The 17,916-nt window shown below is 34.8% G+C and overlaps 2 protein-coding genes across 6 annotated transcripts; one reads left to right on the forward strand and one right to left on the reverse strand.

Annotated features, from left to right (window-relative positions):
* The first annotated feature begins 3,287 nt into the window (after positions 1-3,287).
* LOC21391085 (mechanosensitive ion channel protein 3, chloroplastic) lies at positions 3,288-12,934 on the forward strand. Of its 5 annotated transcripts, XM_024173042.1 has the most exons (15): positions 3,288-3,749; positions 4,314-4,478; positions 4,577-4,636; positions 4,903-5,060; positions 5,303-5,426; positions 5,521-5,618; positions 5,723-5,836; positions 6,118-6,178; positions 6,531-6,680; positions 7,137-7,247; positions 7,466-7,633; positions 7,728-7,841; positions 8,272-8,328; positions 11,757-12,098; positions 12,207-12,934. In XM_024173042.1, the coding sequence occupies exons 2-15, from the start codon at positions 4,383-4,385 to the stop codon at positions 12,588-12,590; spliced, it is 2,037 nt and encodes a 678-aa protein (XP_024028810.1). In that variant the 5' UTR covers positions 3,288-3,749; positions 4,314-4,382; the 3' UTR covers positions 12,591-12,934. The 5 variants fall into 5 exon arrangements, with proteins under 5 accessions (XP_024028810.1, XP_024028806.1, XP_024028807.1 ...); XM_024173038.1 differs by having other exon boundaries at positions 11,757-12,931; XM_024173039.1 differs by having other exon boundaries at positions 4,377-4,478; positions 11,757-12,931.
* Positions 12,935-13,111: 177 nt separating this feature from the next.
* LOC21391087 (O-fucosyltransferase 31) lies at positions 13,112-17,718 on the reverse strand. The gene is made up of 10 exons (XM_024173049.1): positions 17,456-17,718; positions 17,288-17,350; positions 17,085-17,175; positions 16,880-16,950; positions 16,593-16,681; positions 16,273-16,476; positions 15,143-15,413; positions 14,199-14,426; positions 13,888-14,085; positions 13,112-13,750 (listed from the first exon to the last, which is right to left on the reverse strand). The coding sequence occupies exons 1-10, from the start codon at positions 17,594-17,596 to the stop codon at positions 13,541-13,543; spliced, it is 1,566 nt and encodes a 521-aa protein (XP_024028817.1). The 5' UTR covers positions 17,597-17,718; the 3' UTR covers positions 13,112-13,540.
* Between the last annotated feature and the right edge of the window lie 198 nt (positions 17,719-17,916).

A 17,916-nucleotide genomic window follows, 5' to 3' on the forward strand; every position in this document is an offset into this window, starting at 1 on the left:
ATTTTTTACTAGTTATATTTAACTAGTGAAAAATATTTTAGTTAAAATAACTAACTATTTAGCTAATAGTTGGATTGAAAAAAAAGATAAAAAAATAAAAAAAAAGAATCATTAACTATTTTAATTAAAAACGTGAAATAATTAGTATTATTAGAGTTACTCATAACACTTGTAGTGTTTTTAAATATTTTTACTTTAAAAATAGATTTACACGTGAATTTTTGTGACACTAGACATTGTTTATTTATTATGATGTTTTTTTTTTAATTTTATTATTATTATTTATTATTGTTATTATTATTATTATGTTAAAAATGTAGGGCTGGACTAGGTCTACTCAGTCCTCGGGACACGATCAAGACTATGGTAACGTTGACGCTTTCCAAACACCTCATACACACCATACACGTGTTCTAAATACTATTCACAATTTCACACGAAAGGATGCCGTGCTGAGCTTTTCCTCACAAAAAAAAAGTGAAATATTTCTAATATAAGACGTTAGTTCATAAATTAGAATTATGAGATTAGAATTATTTTTAATTTATGTGTATTTTTTATGAGATAAAATATTATAACGAATTATGAACCATGATTCAAATCAGGATATGAATTTCTTTATCAAAGATCACATAAATGTAAACTATCTTTTACCTACTGATAGTTTTCTAATTGTAGTCCTCATAATTTTTTTAGACATTATTTATTTTATATATTTTTTTAATTGATATAATTTTAACATTATTTAACGGTTAAAAACTAACACTACTAATAGTATTAGTCAACTAAAAAAACTCATTTTTAATTTTTTATTTTTTAATCTTTAATCTGGCACAAGTGTAGTATCCGTTGGTAAATTAAACATGTTAATTTTTTGACCTAACACTTATCCAACTCAATTTCATTTTGTCATCAAATTTTAACGAAGTTCATTGATAAGCAAATTCCACACCCAACAATATGTAGAAAATCTGCTATCTCTTCAAGAATAGGGCCATCAGAGAAATAAGTTGGTTTGTCACTGTTAATAACAGCAACAATTTGAATATTTAGAGAACGTAAGGGAAAAAGCCAATAATACCAGTGATAATGATACTAATATTTATGTCATCAAAATAATATAATAAAATTATGTCTTTTATTAAATCAATAAAAAATAATTTTAAGTGGCACAATCTTATATTTTGAGTGGTATAAACGTGGCATGTTATTAAATCAATAAAAAATAATTTTAAGTGGCACAATTTATATTTGGAGTGGTGTAAATATAAAAATAGCAAAAAAACGACGATTACATACGTAATTTTCTTCTAATAATAATATTAATAATTTTAAGCCCACAATCCTTTGCAAAAGAAAGCCCCTCTTGATTCTGTCCAAATGCCACAGAACAGTCAAATCTAAATAAACTTCTGTCGGTGTTTAACAAAGTTTAAAATTGACGTTGTACAAAAGGCGGATCTAATTATCAAATTTAGTCATTGACGTTGATATCAAAGTATTTTTTTAAAGGAAAAGGGTGATAATAGGTGGTATTTGCATCTCATCCTCACTTTATTGCCTCTTTTCAATAACGCGAGATAACACAAGATGTAAGAACTGGGATAGCAGTGATATATATATATATATATATATATATAAATTGTGCATGGCAGTGATATTAATTCTAATTCTTATTATACATTTAACTAGGTAAACACAATTAAGATATAATGACTAGTAGTCATTGCAATGCATAATGAACATCTCTTCACCATCATATATCTATGGGCATTCAAAGCAAATATATATATATATATATCTATATATCTATCTATGTGCATTGTTATAAGGTACTATTTTAAGCACTGGAGCCAGCCCCCCTCTTGCACAAGGTGGTTACTAATTTTACTGCAATCTTTTTTTTTTAATCCATTTCCCTTATTCTCCCCTGTCGAATTTTATAATTATGAATCTATATGAGATTTCTTAAAATGTTTTGATTACACCAAAAAATTTTGAGTTTACTTACACTCTCTTAAAAAAACTTTATAGTTGAGTCACGATATAACACTATAGTCTAAAATTAGAAGATCAAAATTATTAGTTATATAATAAGAAAAGATCAAAAACTTTTTCATTTATTTATGAGAAAAGCACTTGTTATAGCACGTTTCATCATGTAAATAAGATGTAAATATTATAAGTGGGATCAAACTCACAATCCCCATTTAAAATCTCAAAGTATGTTATAGCATATTGACTTTTGCCCATCAACATCGCCCATATATACGTCTCAGGCTTTTTCGGCTTCAATGGTAGTTTCGCCTCGTCGGCCCGACCTCAATGGCGGGGTTTCGCCTGTTGGCTTGACCCATTTGCATGTCCTGAACTACTCCTAACAATAATTTTATCTCATTGCCCAAACCTTTGCAGCGATCTTGGTTCGTTGGTGTAATTCTAATACCGATCTTGTCTTAGCCTAACCTCAATGGTAGTTTCGACCCAATCTCGACATCGTTTTTTGCCTACTGACGTGATGTCAACACCGATCCTATACTGTCTTTCCAACTAAACGTAATTAAAAAATGGGAAATAAATTATCAAAAAAGTGAATCAAGTTCCACGAAATTTCGTATGATTCGTGATATGATTCGAATTATGATTCGTGGCTTTATTTTTTCATAAAAAAACACACGTAAATTAAGAATAATTATGAATCATGATTCTGAATCCATCAACTAAACGTTCTCTAATTATAGATTTCAATTATTGTGTTTACTATTTTTTTTTGAGATTTAAATAAAGAAGAATTAAATTCTATTATTATGTGGTTTACACTTAGCTAAAAGAGTTGATAAAATAAGAATGTAATAAGTACAGTTACAAAAGTACCTTATGTGATGTAAATAATTAAATTAAAATAAGTGTGTACATTGGTAAAAGGGAAATCTGTTATTCATCCAAACATTATCCACGTAACGATTAGACATATATTTTATAAATATCATCAGCGCATGGAGCCCACTCAAAGCTTCCGCTTCGCCACATAAAAATTTATACGAATGAAAAAGTCAAAAAAACTTATATTAAGATTCGTTTAGTTTAATTTAATTTTTTCATTTAAGTGGAAATATAATTTTATATAAAAATTTTTATTATAATAAAAAAATTTAAATATAATAATTATTAAAAAAATTTATCATAATAAAATTTAAATTTTAAACTGGATGTAAGGAAAGGAAGGAGGAGGCCTGAATATATACATCCAAAATCTTACAATTATTGTTTGACCACGTTGGCTTAGGGCGCGTAGCAGCCAAGTCTTACGCCACCCGGCGCACGTTAGCGCTGTCCCAATCTTCTTGGGCTTCGCCACTTGCCACCAGTCTTCTCCTCTCCTCTCTCTCTCTCTCTCATAAAACCAGTTTCTATTAGAGGAAAATTCTGAGAAATTGGAGAAGGAAAATTCTGAGCAATTGGAGAATTTTGCGCTCTCTCTCTCTCTCTCTCTCTCTCATAAAACCAGTCTCTCTCTCATAAAACCAGTTTCTATTAGAGGAAAATTCTGAGAAATTGGAGAATTTTGCTTGCGCAATTTCGCTTCCTAAGGTGACAATTAGCCGCTACGCCATTGAATTTCGGAGAAGTTGTCATTGTTCTATTTGTTTCTTCTTCTTCCTCTTCTTCGGGAGGTCTTTTGATCCTCATATTGTTCGGAAATTCTTGGCCTTGCTCGATTTTCAGAGCCGTTTGGATTAATATTGCAGGTTTTATAACATTTTCATTGCTATTGTGTTATTGTTTCTGGTAATTTTGATGTTTATAATTATGGAATTCAAACACTTAGCTTTCTTCAAAATTTTTTTTTGGGTGCTTTTGGAAGATATTTTGGTCATAATTGCTGCTAGTAATTAGGCATTTTGAAACTAGGGTTTCAGATTGGACTGAAGCTATACGAGATTAACGTGAATCGCTAATTTTAGCTAGTTCTAGGCTTGTTCTGTTTTCAATTTTCTCTCTTTTGCTTGTTGTTTCGTTTTAAATTCCTTAGGCTGTTCAGATTTAGGTGGAGAGAGATTGAAGCCGCAGTTATTCTACAAATTGGGGATTTTTTATTTTGGGGCTGAAAATGACAAGGAAATATGCCCTACTATTTGGCTGGTTTAAGTTGATTTTCCCACTTTTTACTTATTTTCTGTAACTAAACAGTTAATTGTCATGCTTAAAGTAACATTTTCCCGTTTGACAAAAAAAGTGCGACTTTGAGTTAAATGTTTTGAAAGTTGAAGTTTTGGTGTTACAAGTGGTGATTTTTTTTTTTGTTACTACAGTATTACGACTATTATTGGGTTTAAGTGTAACTTTTAACCACAATAACGACATTGTGCTGGTAGTGGTATATGCACCTTGATCTCACCATGGCTCATGCTGGTTCGATGCGGTTGTCTCGTGACTGCGGAATTCACTATACTCATGGACGCTGTAACCAACACACTGTATGTCATATGTACAATTATCCTTTTCATTTCGTGCTCATTCTTGTGGCTCTAGTTTTCTCAGGTGCACCAAGGCTAATTCTTTTCTTTTTTTGCAGTATGTGTTGGGAAATAGTCGAACGAATTTTTCTGGCATCAATCTTTCTTCACATAGTTTGGTATTGGCTTTATGAATTCAGAGTCTTTTTGCATTTTCGTTTTGCTATCGCCCATTCCAATGATGTTTTGCATGAATGTCCCTGATTTAGATATTCTTTGTACCATTGTAATGATCAACGTCCTTTATCATTGTACGAGACAGCATTTGTGCTTATTTTCTGCAAAAAAAATTACAATGCTTTCCTGTATTGTATGTTGGTGTGGTAAAAGTCGAGGGATATTAAGAGAATCTGAAGCAATTGAATTTTATCTGTTTGGTTCTCAGAGACAGGATTCTTGGAGTCTTCATCTTTTAGGCTGCATACGTGGTCCAATAGGTCCAGTGTCTTCCAAGTGTAATGTTCTATTATGCAGATCTGTTTTAGTCCCTGGTGGAGGAACTGAGGTTCCTGTTCTGAAATCTGCTGCTATACTTTTGTCAAGGTATTCTTTGATATTGATCCGCTTAACAGAAATGATTCTAACAGAATATGTGGGGAAGACTAAATAGTCCAAGTGCATGAGTTTTCTTCCTCATTAGACCAACTAGACGACATAGTTTTTCTTTATCATTATACAGTTTGCAATTTGCCATAGTCTTTAACCTGATTCTTTCCTTCACTTTCTGTATCTAAAATTTCTAAATATAAGGCATCTAAAGATAATTTTATTCTAACATCGCGCAGATCATACATTGCTTTACGAGGAAGCCCTCTTGTACTTAAGTTGATTTCAGCAGTTGGTATTATTGCTTTTGCTGCTTGGGGTCTTGGGCCACTTGTACGTTTGGGAAGGGTCATATTTTTTAATGTATGGACGATACTATTCTCTTCCCATGTGTTAATTTTTAACAATGGTTCCATTTTTTAATTCTTGGTTAACTTTTATTGATTATTTTCGACAGAGGAGTGATAGTAATTGGAAGAAGAGTACTTCACACTACGTTATGACATCATATATTCAGCCCTTGCTGCTTTGGACTGGAACAACACTTATCTGCAGGTTTAACTTATGCTTCAATGAAATTTTGAAGTTGAATAGAGCTTAATTGCTTTACAGCAGTTCTTCAGCCATTTTGCTATTAACTTTATGAATGTGTATTTCAGAGCATTGGATTCTGTAGGCTTACCTACCGACGTGAGCCAGGCTGTCAAGCAGCGGCTTTTAAATTTTGTACGGTCATTGTCGACAGTGCTAGCGTTTGCTTATTGTTGGTCAAGGTGAATGCAGTTGCAATTCTTCTTATCCATCTTCTTAAATCTATTAGTATTGAATTCTTTTAGTTTTCTGGCATAAATTATGCACGCCATTTCTGCTTATTTTTCGTTAGCATGGATGTAGGGTTGGAAACTGTGCTGCCAATATTTTCCTGTTCTTATCAAGTGTCTAGAGTACCACCATAATAATTTATGCTTCTCCTCTTGTTGGTTGTCTGTTATTTAGTACAATGGTTCAGGTGTTGGAAATTTGGTTTTAAGCGGCCATGTTGTTTTATTTGCAGCTTGATTCAACAAGTTCAAAAGGTCTTTATGGAGACACATGACTCAAGTGGTGCAAGAAATGTATGTTTCTTTGCCTTTTGTCATTACGCTGCTTTCTGAATCTTGAATTATCTCTAATGAAGCATTTACAATTCGGTGCTAGACTTGTGTTGCATTTTTTTTCTTCTGTCTTTTGTTCTTTATTTTCCATCTTGGCTGCATTTACAATAAAATGTTGCCGGAAATCATGCAGATTTAAGAATACATTCTGTGTATATTCTCACCTCTTTAGAAGAAGCATTTGCCATTGGGGCATCTTCCACTTCTTCCTCAAATGGAACGTAGAGTTACAATACAATAACTAGTTTTGAAGTGTCCTGATAAAGCATCAGAGCGTATTTCAAATACCACTATTTGTTTCTTGCTTTGGCAGATGGGTTTTGATTTTGCTGGGAAAGCTGTTTATACTGCGGTATGGGTTGCTGCGGCATCATTGTTTATGGAACTGCTGGGATTCTCTACCCAGAAGTGGGTAACTGCTGGAGGTCTTGGTACAGTATTGCTCACTCTTGCTGGTCGCGAGGTACAATTCTTTTTCCCCACCTTTAAATTTCAATTTTCTTGTTTAATCCTTCTATTTCTTTATTTCTGCAACCGTGTGTGTGTGCGTGTTCATGTTTTGCAAGATTATAGGTTCTTGTAGGGCTTTCTAGATGAAGTTTATATCTTTTTCCCCACCTTTAAATTTCAATTTTCTTGTTTAATACTTCTATTTCTTTATTTCTGCAACCGTGTGTGTGTGTGTGTGTGTGTGTGTGTTCGTGTTTTGCAAGATTATAGGTTCTTGTAGGACTTTCCAGATGACTTTATATCTTTTTCTTCGCCTTTAAATTTCAATTTGCTTGTTTAATACTTCTATTTCTTTATTTCTGCAACCCCGTGTGTGTGTGTGCGTGCGTGTGTTCATGTTTTGCAAGCTTATAGGTTCTTTAGGACTTTCTAGATGAAGTTTATATTAGTTTTCTTTTTCTTGATGCAGATATTTACGAACTTCCTTTCAAGTGTAATGATACATGCTACACGTCCATTTGTTGTGAACGAGTGGATCCAAACTAAGATTGAAGGCTATGAAGTTTCTGGTACTGTCGAGGTTTGTCTTTATTCAGACCTTCATCTACAGCTCAGAAAATAGAATGAAGCCAAAACGGAAAATAATATGCCTATTTATGGACATTCCTCCTTTGATTATCTTCTCCTTAGCATCAGTGGGATTTAACAATTTGATTCCTTCCACGAATGGGGGAACCTAACTTTTTTCACTTGCGCTGGGTTGTTTTTCTGCTTTACTAATCTGTTGCATCATTCCAGCACGTGGGTTGGTGGTCTCCAACTATTATAAGAGGTGATGATCGTGAAGCAGTTCACATTCCAAATCACAAGTTCACTGTAAATGTTGTGAGGAATCTTAGCCAGAAGACTCATTGGCGCATCAAGACTCACGTAGCCATCAGTCACTTGGATGTCAATAAGATTAATGTGAGAAGCAAATTCAGTTCACCAGCTCGTTAAACTTGCGTTTCAAGGTTTCACATTTGATTCAAGAACTTGAGTTATTCCTTTTGTTTTGCAGAATATTGTAGCTGATATGCGCAAGGTTTTAGCAAAAAATCCTCAAGTAGAGCAGCAAAAGTTGCATAGAAGGGTTTTTCTGGAAGATATCAGTCAAGAAAATCAGGCTCTTAGGGTAGGAGTTTTTGGCTGCCTCCTGTTAGTTTTAACTTGTTATTATCTGATTATAATATCCTGAAATTCAGAATAAAGTACGAACACTTGACAGAAAAAAATGGGCAGTCCTTAGGAGATTAGGTTCCAATGTACATGCTAAAAGAGTTATTATGGTGTCTCAAGGTTTTTAGTGGGTTTTAATTTTTGTTATATGACTAACAACGCTTCTCTTTTTTTGGTCACTAGATCTTTTAATTCACAAGATAAAAGAATATGTATTGTCTCTCTCTTTGGATTTAAAACAGATAAGAGTGTTAGTTTACTCAAGGCGTATAGTTTGCCATCTTAAGTATTTTTTTTTGGACGTTGAATTGCATCATCTGCTACATAACATTGACTTATTTCTTCATATTTAGTTTTCTTATTTATTTGTTGTTTTTATATTGCAGATTTTGGTATCTTGCTTCGTAAAAACCCCACATTTTGAAGAGTATCTCTGTGTCAAGGTAAATATATCTTTATATTGGGAGAAATTTTAGAAATCTTCTATAATAAATGGAAAATGATTTTCCAGCAAAAAATAAAGAAATGTGTAAAAGCTTCTGTTCTTTGGTATAATTATAAATGAAAAAACCACGGTTGTGCAAGTCTGTTGGATTTCAGGAATGCAGTTTATCGGACGCGTTTGGAACTCGTTTCAAAATGATTTTGTTTTCTGTATGGAAATGAAAATGAAAACGTTTTCATTTTCAGACAGAAATCATTTTTAAAAATGCATTTGGTAGTTTTTTTTTATAAATTGTTTTCAGTCTAAAAAAATTGAAATTGCGTTTGGTAGTTTCATTTTTAAAAACATATAATAGTATTTAAAATAATAATATATTAAATAATTAATAATTAAATCCTAAATAGAAACACTAATAATTAATATAATAATTTAAATTACATTACAAATAAATAGTAAATAATTTAAAATAAAATAACTTAGTGAATGATAATTAAAAAAAAAACTATTTACTTAGTGAATAATCTTAGCTTATATTACTGCCGTATATACGAATTCCACATTTGATCAGCTAGATGATCCCTAAAACTAACCATGTGATTACGTTGTCGCCGACTACCCATTTTGACTGTTTCTGTTTCTTGTGTGTCCATACCTTATTGTTGTCCCTGTTGCTCTTCTTGTTCTCCCTCGATATCTTCTAAGGGCAAATCGACATCATATTGTCTAAATAGAGGATCATCTCGCGCGTGCATCTCAATTAAATTGTGGATCACACAACAAACAATTAGTATAAGTGATTGTCTTGGCATCCAATAATTGGTCATAAGCTTAAGAATTTTAAACTTTGCTTTCAAGACCCCAAAGCACCTCCCTATGCAATTTCGCAGTGAAGAGTGATAATAATTGAATAACTCTTGTGGTTCCGTTGGTTGGTCACCATTTTTAAACTGTTGAATATGGTACCTCTGACCATGAAATAGTGCTAAAAGCCTTGCGTGTTGCTGTAACCAGAATCCACAACGTAATATTTTGGGTTGGGTGGCACCAAGAATTGGTTTTGTGGATTTCTCATAGTCTCAGTTAACACTTTAGAATCAACAGCTGATTCTTCGCATCCGGGATTGACATAAGTGAATAATATATTGAAACCACACACCGCCATTACATTTTGAGTACACGAATGTCTTCTTCCTCTATAGACTGTCTCTTGATGTGCATGTGGGACAACCATTATGTGTATACCGTCTATTGCACCAATACAATCCTATTAAAATACATAAGGCGTGAGTTAAGATTAATTTAAAATTATTTGTCATATTATTAGTTTATGAGCAGAGTCAAATTGTACCTTAAACCATGGCCAGTATTTATGGTTGTATCGAATCTCTTGGGGGGGGGGGGGGGGGGGGGGGGGGGCGGTGTTTATATTTGGTGGTTTTATAACTTCAGGTGCTAATGCAGACAATGCGGTAAGCACATTAGCAAAATACCGGTGTTTTGTCTCTCTAGAATGAACAAATCTATCTTGTATCTCTCTATTGCAGTCGGAGTGAGCAATCGTTCTTAAGAACATCATTAGTGATTCTTTAGTTGATATACTTGAAGAATGTAGTAGGTAGCGAATTTGAATTAACCTAACAATTGCTTCGAATGTGTCTCGGTGCATACGACACATTTCGAACATATTTTCAGGATACCTATACAATTGTTTTAAAGCATATTCTCGTCCTGTTAACGCAAAATTACGACGAGGTTGCCTATTAAGTCTGTTTGTAAGCGACTTTAGCAATTGGTCAGAAATGTTTGGCTCTGCATCATCATCTGATGAGTGAAGAAAGTCCACAATTGTGACATCATCCTCACTATTTGTGACATCAGAATCCATATTAACCTAAAAAAGAAACATGACTAGAACTAATCAAACATCCATATAACATTAACTAATCAAACAATTAATAGGATTGTATTGATGCAATAGACGGTACACATATAATGGTTATCCCACCTGCACATCAACAGACAGTCTATAGAGGAAGAAGACATTCGTGTACTTAAAATGTAATGGCGGCGTGTAATTTTGATATGTTATTCACTTACGTCAATACGGATAAGAAAGATCAGCTGTTGATTCTAGAGTGTTAAATGAGACTATGAGAGATCCACAGAACCAATTCTTAGTGCCACCCAACTCAAAATATTACGTTGTGGATTTTGGTTACAGCAACACGCAAGGCTTTTTAGCACTATTTCGTGGTCAGAGGTACCATATTCAACAGTTGAGAAACGGTGGCCAACCAACAAGACCACAAGAGTTATTCAATTATTATCACTCTTTACTGCATAATTGCATATAGAGGTGCTTTGGGTCTTGAAAGCAAGGTTTAAAATTCTTAAGCTTCTGACCAATTATTAGATGCCAAGACAATTGCTTGTTGTGTGATCCACAATTTAATTAAGATGCACGCGCGAGATGATCCTCTATTTAGACAATATGATGTCGATTTGCCCTTAGAAGATATCGAGGGAGAACAAGAAGGGCAACAAGGTATGGACACACAAGAAGCAAAAACATCCGAAATGAGTAGTTGGTGACAACGTAATCACATGGTTAATTTTAGGAATCATCTAGTTGATCAAATGTGAGATTCGTATATACGGCAGTAATATAAGCTAGAAACATCCGAAATGAGTAGTTGGTGACAACGTAATCACATGGTTAATTTTAGGAATTATCTAGTTGATCAAATGTGAGATTCGTATATACGGCAGTAATATAAGCTAAGATTATTCACTAAGTAAACAGTTTTTGTTTTTGTTTTTTTGTTTTTTGTTTTTTTTATATACTAAGTTATTTTTTAAAAATTATTTACTATTTATTTGTAATGTAATTTAAATTATTATATTAATTATTAGTGTTTCTATTTAGGATTCAATTATTAATTATTTTAAATACGATTAGATGTTTTTAAAAATGAAACTACCAAACGCAGTTTCAGTTTTTTTAGACTGAAAACAATTTCTGAAAAAAAACTACTAAACGCATTTTCAGAAATGATTCCTGCCTGAAAATGAAAACGTTTTCATTTTCATACAGAAAACAAAATCATTTTGAAACGAGTTTCAAACGCGCCCGTGTTCTGATTCATGCTTGAGCTCGAAGACTGTCTTTAGATCACTCACAAAATCTGAGCGGGCTTTACAAGGAACTGATTAAGAATTCTACCTCTTTTTTTTTTCCTTTCCTTTTCTTTCCGCCAGAACATAATTGTTTGTCATATAGTGTATTATTTGGTAGAATTAAGGGTTCTAATCCAGATGTCCAGCTATTTGCCAAATTTTACTTTCTTAATATTAGATTTGAGCATTTTATGAGCTATATTCTGTTGGAAATCTGTCGTTCAAAAATTAATGGATGAAATGAAACAGGAAGCAATACTCATGGATCTTCTTAGAGTTGTCAGCCATCACCGGGCCAGGCTTGCCACACCCATCCGCACAGTTCAGAACATACACAGTGAGGCTGAACTGGAAAACGTGCCATTTGCAGACAGCATTTTCTCTCGTTCCAGGGGGACTGCCAACCGTCCATATTTACTGATTGAACCATCTTATAAAATTAACGGTGATGATAGAACAAAAACTTCAAGTCGTTCTGCCTTGACAAATGAAGACAAGGAAGCTCAGACTGAAGCAGAATTAACATTCGGCTCCAAGGCAGATGCCAAGGCTCGATCATCGTCGAGTATTGGCTCCAAAAATGATGATCAGGTTAAAGTAACATCAGACTCTAACTCTAGTATAGAATCTAAGAATTCTGAAGTTCCTACATCTGAACCGCAAATCCGAAATTTATCATCCGATGGTTTGTCTCCCCAGCACAAGAGTACAGAATATGCTGGGAAAGAGACCGTTATGAGTAATTCTAAAGATGCATCTCTACCAGTGGACACACCGAAGAACTCTCCATCCACTTCGGCTGAATCTGACAGTGGAAAAACGGATGCGCCTTTGGCCAACTTACAGGCAAAGCAATATGTTGAGAGACCTAATGCACTGTCATCGATTGCTAGGCCTCCATTGGAGGAGAATCTTGTTCTTGGTGTTGCTCTAGATGGCTCAAAGCGGACACTTCCCATTGAGGAAGACATGATAGGAGCGCCTCCTGCTGAAACAAAAGAACTAGCTGCTCACAACAGTGGCGGTTTGTCTTCGATTACCAAGGATATGAAAGATGGCGGCTTTCCTAGCGCTGGGCCATGACTGGTAGAACAAATAAGGTGACCGTTCGTTGATTGCTGTAGTTGTAACCTGCGCCATTAATGATTGTAGTTATACCGAAATGAATGCAGCTGAGTTTTTGAAGCTGCCATTACATTATATTTGATTGTAAATAAGTATCCAAGTAGGTACATGAAGAATTTATGAGCCTTAATGTAAAAACAAAAAGAAAAAAAAAAAAGAAAAAGAAGCAATTCTTCTATTCTATTATTTTTTGGTATGAACTGTCCCTGTTGCTCTGTTCTGGCAGATTCTGCTCAAGGGAGAACTTACCTTGGTGATCTGCAAAAAAAGTTTCTCGCGTCCTTTATTCTCACAATTGCCACGTAATCATTTGTGGTTAGTGAACAAAACTTTTTTTTTGGGCTCTGAAGATCAAAACTAAACTAAAAAAATGCTTTATAGATGATTTGAGGATACTTTTAACCTGTTCGACTAGAGTTCGCCTGTTCGGCTCTGCCTAGCATATGGAAATGTTCTTGGTAAACGAAATGGTTTCCGAGATTGACGTATTATGCATGACATAAAAACTGAACCTTTTGACATAAAAGCATCAGAGGATAAGTTTTTACTTTCCGACATAAAATGAGCTTCCATTGGCGAATTATTGCATGAAACAATTGTGTTCAACCATATGAATGTAACTTGGGGTTACTGGCATCAGATTCGTGAGACTTCCCAAGCTTATAACCAACCAAACTGTTAACAAGTGCATTGACATCTTTTTCTATCAAAAAAAAAAAGAAAAAGAAAAAAAAAGACAAAAAAAGCTTTTTTTCCCTTCTCAGTACCATTTCATCAAATCTGTTATCTTTCAATAATAATGTGCTCAAAAAAGCAATGTCTATACAGTACGTGCGAGATTCAAGAGATTAGTTATACTACCAAAGAAGATAATATTACAGAAAACAAAACTAGATCCCTCTATTCACTTAAGCTGAACACATGCAATCAGGAGCAGGATATGTATATATAGATTGCTTCTCTTTTCTTAGCCTGATCTGTCCTTGTCTATTTTTGTGCCCATCCACAACTGCCTGTTGGAACTCCGGCCACTCCATGGTCTTGTTCAAGAAAAGCTGCCCTAACAATCCCATGTTTGGCCTTATAGTCTTCATGTTCAGAAGAGCTCTATGCCCCACCTGAGGTTCAACAGAAACTTAAATCAGGATTTTTTTTTTGTTGAAGAAATCACTTTTATCCCTTCAAGATTTGAAAACAGTTTTTTTAAGACTTGTATTATACATAGACACGCAATAAGATTATTGTGCATGCTTACCAGAGCATTGTGCATGTTTCCGGGAGAAGCAGAAATGAATATGTCACTGTGCATGCTCACATAATAATCAACTGCAGCTAATAAAGAAGCTTTCCCTTCGACCTTAGACCGTTCGTCAGCGGAGGAAAGACTCTTCTTGTCTTCCATGAGTGGAAACAATTTGCACAAAGTTGAGATCCTTGCTTCTCCACCATAAACCTAGACAACACAATAAAAGAAGAAAATTATTCACCAGATTTTAGAGATAAAGACAAATATTCAAACTATCAGGCTCTATGTAATGACAGAATTTTGCTCTCTTTAAGAAAGACCTTGTGGGAAGCCAGATAGAGGCGAGTTCTATTGCTAAAGCCGAGAGCTGCTAGTAGTAATCCAATTTCTTCGGGTGTCAATGGGCAACGACCTTTGTTTCTTAACTCCTCATCCGTGAATTGAGAATTTAAAACCCTTCCTTGCCAAATCACCTGCCGGTATTTTGCAAGAGCCAATTTCTCCGCTTTACCACCACCAAAATCACAGGCTGAATGAGCAGCCATATCCTGCATAAAGTAATATCATGGAAAACTAACATTGGTAAATTGATAATTAGGAAAAGACCCTTCAAAAGCAAGACAAAATTTTGAAATATAACTTCAATGTATACTCTGAATATCTGAAAGGCCATGAACGTCATGGGTATTTGTTATCTGAAAAAGAATCAGGAAGACAATCCTCCAAGGTCTAGAAATAAGGACTAAAGATTAGAAAACCATACTCCAAAATCGGGATTTAGATTGTATTCACCAATTGAGACTTGATGGAAACTTCTAGATTATTGAAGGACAAATTACACACTCGGGTGATTATTCGAGAGAATTACCGTCTCTCCTCACAATTCTACACAATCCAAAAGTCCCAATCTCTAGGAACCCTTGCTTATTTATAGACTCTGCTAACAAACTACAACTCTAACTAAATTCAGTTATTACAAGAATGCCAAAAACTTCCTCCACAAGACTCTCAAACAACCAGCCTTACTTATTCAAGTCCACGTCAGCATCACTAATTATCTAACGCTTCATTCTCCTACTATACACCAACAATTCCCGGTTCCCATCAAGACTCTACATGATTCTTTAGTGAAAGTTACTTTAGGCTGCCTATGTTTCCGAATTGAAGGTCGCAGCCTGGAGTCTCCAATTTCACCTTCTGGGATAAATCTAGGATAAGCTCAAATTTAAAATTTCAATGGTTCTAACAACAGATGGTGTCATACTTTATCAAAGCGAAGATGCAATACAACGTACTTCCCATCTCCCTGTTTTTTGATCTCATTATTTCCCTCCTGCAGATACTCAGTCCCAGAAACTTGGTTCTTGGTAGGAGGGTGACGAAGCCGCTGAACAAGAGTTTCTCCCAATTCCTTAATATGAGGAACAAAGTCTAAAGCTTTAAAGTTGACTTTACAACGAAGACGCTGGATGTTTACAGGCAAGTCATTGAAAGTCAAGCGATGTGAGAATGGTGCAATGGCAACAATCCCGTAACTGTATAAATGAAAAGCAACTCGAGTTAGCAAATCATTTGTTGAACATGTAGTTATTACTAGTTCCTAAAAGCCAACTTTCAATGATCAAAAGATTATATAAGGCCCCGTTCATTTCACTAGTTCGAATCACAACTCAAGTTTTATTACAGTGTTTTCTCTCACAAAATTCAAATTCTTTTTCTGCTCCAGTGTTTTCTCTCACATGAATTCACTTTTTAACTCACGTTCTTAACTCGAACAAACGAAACGAATGGGGCCATAGATCAAAGCCAGTAAAGATCATAGAGAATTAAATCCATGTAATTCACCTACACATACACATTCACTTGTGTGTTCTGCAACTTTAGATTCTGGGCTTTTAGAAGTCAATTATAGTTGAAACATATAAGGATCTTCACACTTCACAGGCTACTTGTCACAGCCTGCTATCTGGTGTCTTTTTTCTGTATATGACACAGTTAATTAACTTGTATTCTCTCTCCCCATTTAACTATTCTCTTATGCAACATGTTTATACGCAGATCCTTAACTTTTATGAGACAGGAAGAACTCTACCATAATTTTTGTAAGGTGAAGACTTTCACATAGACAAGATCACTCCGCGATGTTTATTTTGAAAGGAAGTCCTCTAGATGGAGAAAAACACATTAGTTCTAAAGACTCCATTACATTTAGTCAACCAAAACAATATCACGAGTTTGAATCTAGCTATAATGGTTTGTCAAGTATATGGAAAATAGTGATTCATATTCTAACAAAAACCACAAAAAAAAATGATATATGTGTAGGTACCGAAACATGTATATGAGCAAGGACTTAACAGTCCGACATAGGCAAGGATCATGATATTCACCAACCTCTGCAATAGAGGCAAGACATTTTCAAGATACCAGTCAGCCGAAGCATGTACAGGTGCCGTCTTGATTCTAGTTGCTCTTATGCCAGTCGCATAATACTCTCTTGTACTCCAAGAAAAATAACTAGGAAGCTCTTTAACTACGGAAATCTCATTACGTAGTACATCGATAAAGTGATCCACATCAAAAATTTCAGCAAAAGAACTACAAGAGCATACAGGTCTGAGCATCAGCGGCTGTCTTTTAACTTAAAAAATTTCATTTTACAGGAATAGTAATGTGTTAGAAAGGTTGCGGGAAAAGGTTACTCAGCGAGATACCTTGAATCTTGCCACACAGGATTCACATCAAGATGTGGGATGACTAGTGTTGCATTTAAGATTTTCGCAACAGCAACTGCATCACAAATCTATTTTTCCCCCAAAAAATTAAACAAAATAGAGTTGATTAGACCATCTAGTAGCAAAATTGCATCTCAAGAACAAATTACGAAATCAAACAAATGGGTAATCTTGCATCATCTTATGATCAAATTTCCATACATTAGAGAGACTCTAATTTGTCTCAGTAAAGTACTTTTTACTTCTTCATTAGTAACGTCACATACCCCCATTTTTTGTTGGTTCAGACCTCCATCAAGGAACACCTGAATATACCCATTAGACTTCTTCAATGACACTGCAAAAAAAAAAAAAAGAGTTCAAGAATTTGAAGTTTAACCAACAGTTTACAGAAAACATCCAATAAAATCTCTTCGCAGAGTTAACAGAACAAAACAATATTAAAAGCTTCCATGTGCATCAGTGACTCACGTGGTACATCTCTGGGCCCTTCAAAATCAAGACAGGGTCTCCATCCTTGGTTGGCCAAAGGAGACCAGAGGTTCTTCTGTTGCTGAACAGACTAAATCACGAAAAAAAAAACGTAAAAAAAGTTTCACCAAAATCAAACGAAACCCATTTAACGCAGACCAAAAAAAAAAAAAAAAAACTGGTGGTTCTGGAGAGCTACTGACAGTGTGGCGTTCTAAAGCTCCGTTCAAGAGATGCAAGTGCATGGGCTTCGGAGCATTCCATTCCTGCGATTTTCACAACAATTTTGATCTTCGAATGAATCGGATCAAACATTTCATGAACATTATTAAATGGAAAAGAATTGAATGAAGAGAGAAAAGGAATCTTACGGAGAAGAGGGAAGGGAAGGCTCCGCTAAGAGGGCCGAAGAGATTGGGGGAGAGAGCGGACAACAGAAGAAGAAAAGCGGAAGCCAAAGCCAATCTCTGCGGCTGAGAGTGGCTGTGGAAGTTGTCGTATTGGAGCTTCATTGTTGGAACTCTGTTGTAACTCTCATCAATTTTTTACGTCGTTTTGGTTTCGATCCGACAAACGGAATCGGAAATTCGTTTTTCGTTCGTTGCTTCCTTGCCATTCTCCATTTTTATTTTTGTTTTTTGTTTTTTGTTTTTTGTTTTGGGTTATGAAACTGATTTTAAGACAGCACAAACGACATGTTATTTTGTTATTTCTGACGAAAACGACATGCTATCTTGAAAGTGATAAATGACACGTCGTTTTCTACCGTCTTCCCTGATGAATGGAGACACTCTTGAATCTCATCTTAACGAACTCTTTTGTTCAACACTGA

The sequence above is a fragment of the Morus notabilis genome, unplaced genomic scaffold, assembly GCF_000414095.1.
Source record: "Morus notabilis unplaced genomic scaffold, ASM41409v2 Scaffold1103, whole genome shotgun sequence".
In the NCBI taxonomy this organism is placed as follows: domain Eukaryota; kingdom Viridiplantae; phylum Streptophyta; class Magnoliopsida; order Rosales; family Moraceae; genus Morus; species Morus notabilis.

Coding starts and splice junctions, on each gene's coding strand:
- LOC21391085 (XM_024173038.1), top strand. CDS start 4,383: ATGCACCTTGATCTCACCATGGCTCATGCTGGTTCGATGCGGTTGTCT. Junction 6,179..6,530: donor ACTCAAGTGGTGCAAGAAAT/GTATGTTTCTTT, acceptor TTGCTTTGGCAG/ATGGGTTTTGATTTTGCTGG. Junction 8,329..11,756: donor AAGAGTATCTCTGTGTCAAG/GTAAATATATCT, acceptor GAAATGAAACAG/GAAGCAATACTCATGGATCT.
- LOC21391087 (XM_024173049.1), bottom strand. CDS start 17,596: ATGAAGCTCCAATACGACAACTTCCACAGCCACTCTCAGCCGCAGAGA. Junction 16,951..17,084: donor AGGGCCCAGAGATGTACCAC/GTGAGTCACTGA, acceptor TTTTTTTTGCAG/TGTCATTGAAGAAGTCTAAT. Junction 16,477..16,592: donor CCTGTGTGGCAAGATTCAAG/GTATCTCGCTGA, acceptor ATGCTCTTGTAG/TTCTTTTGCTGAAATTTTTG.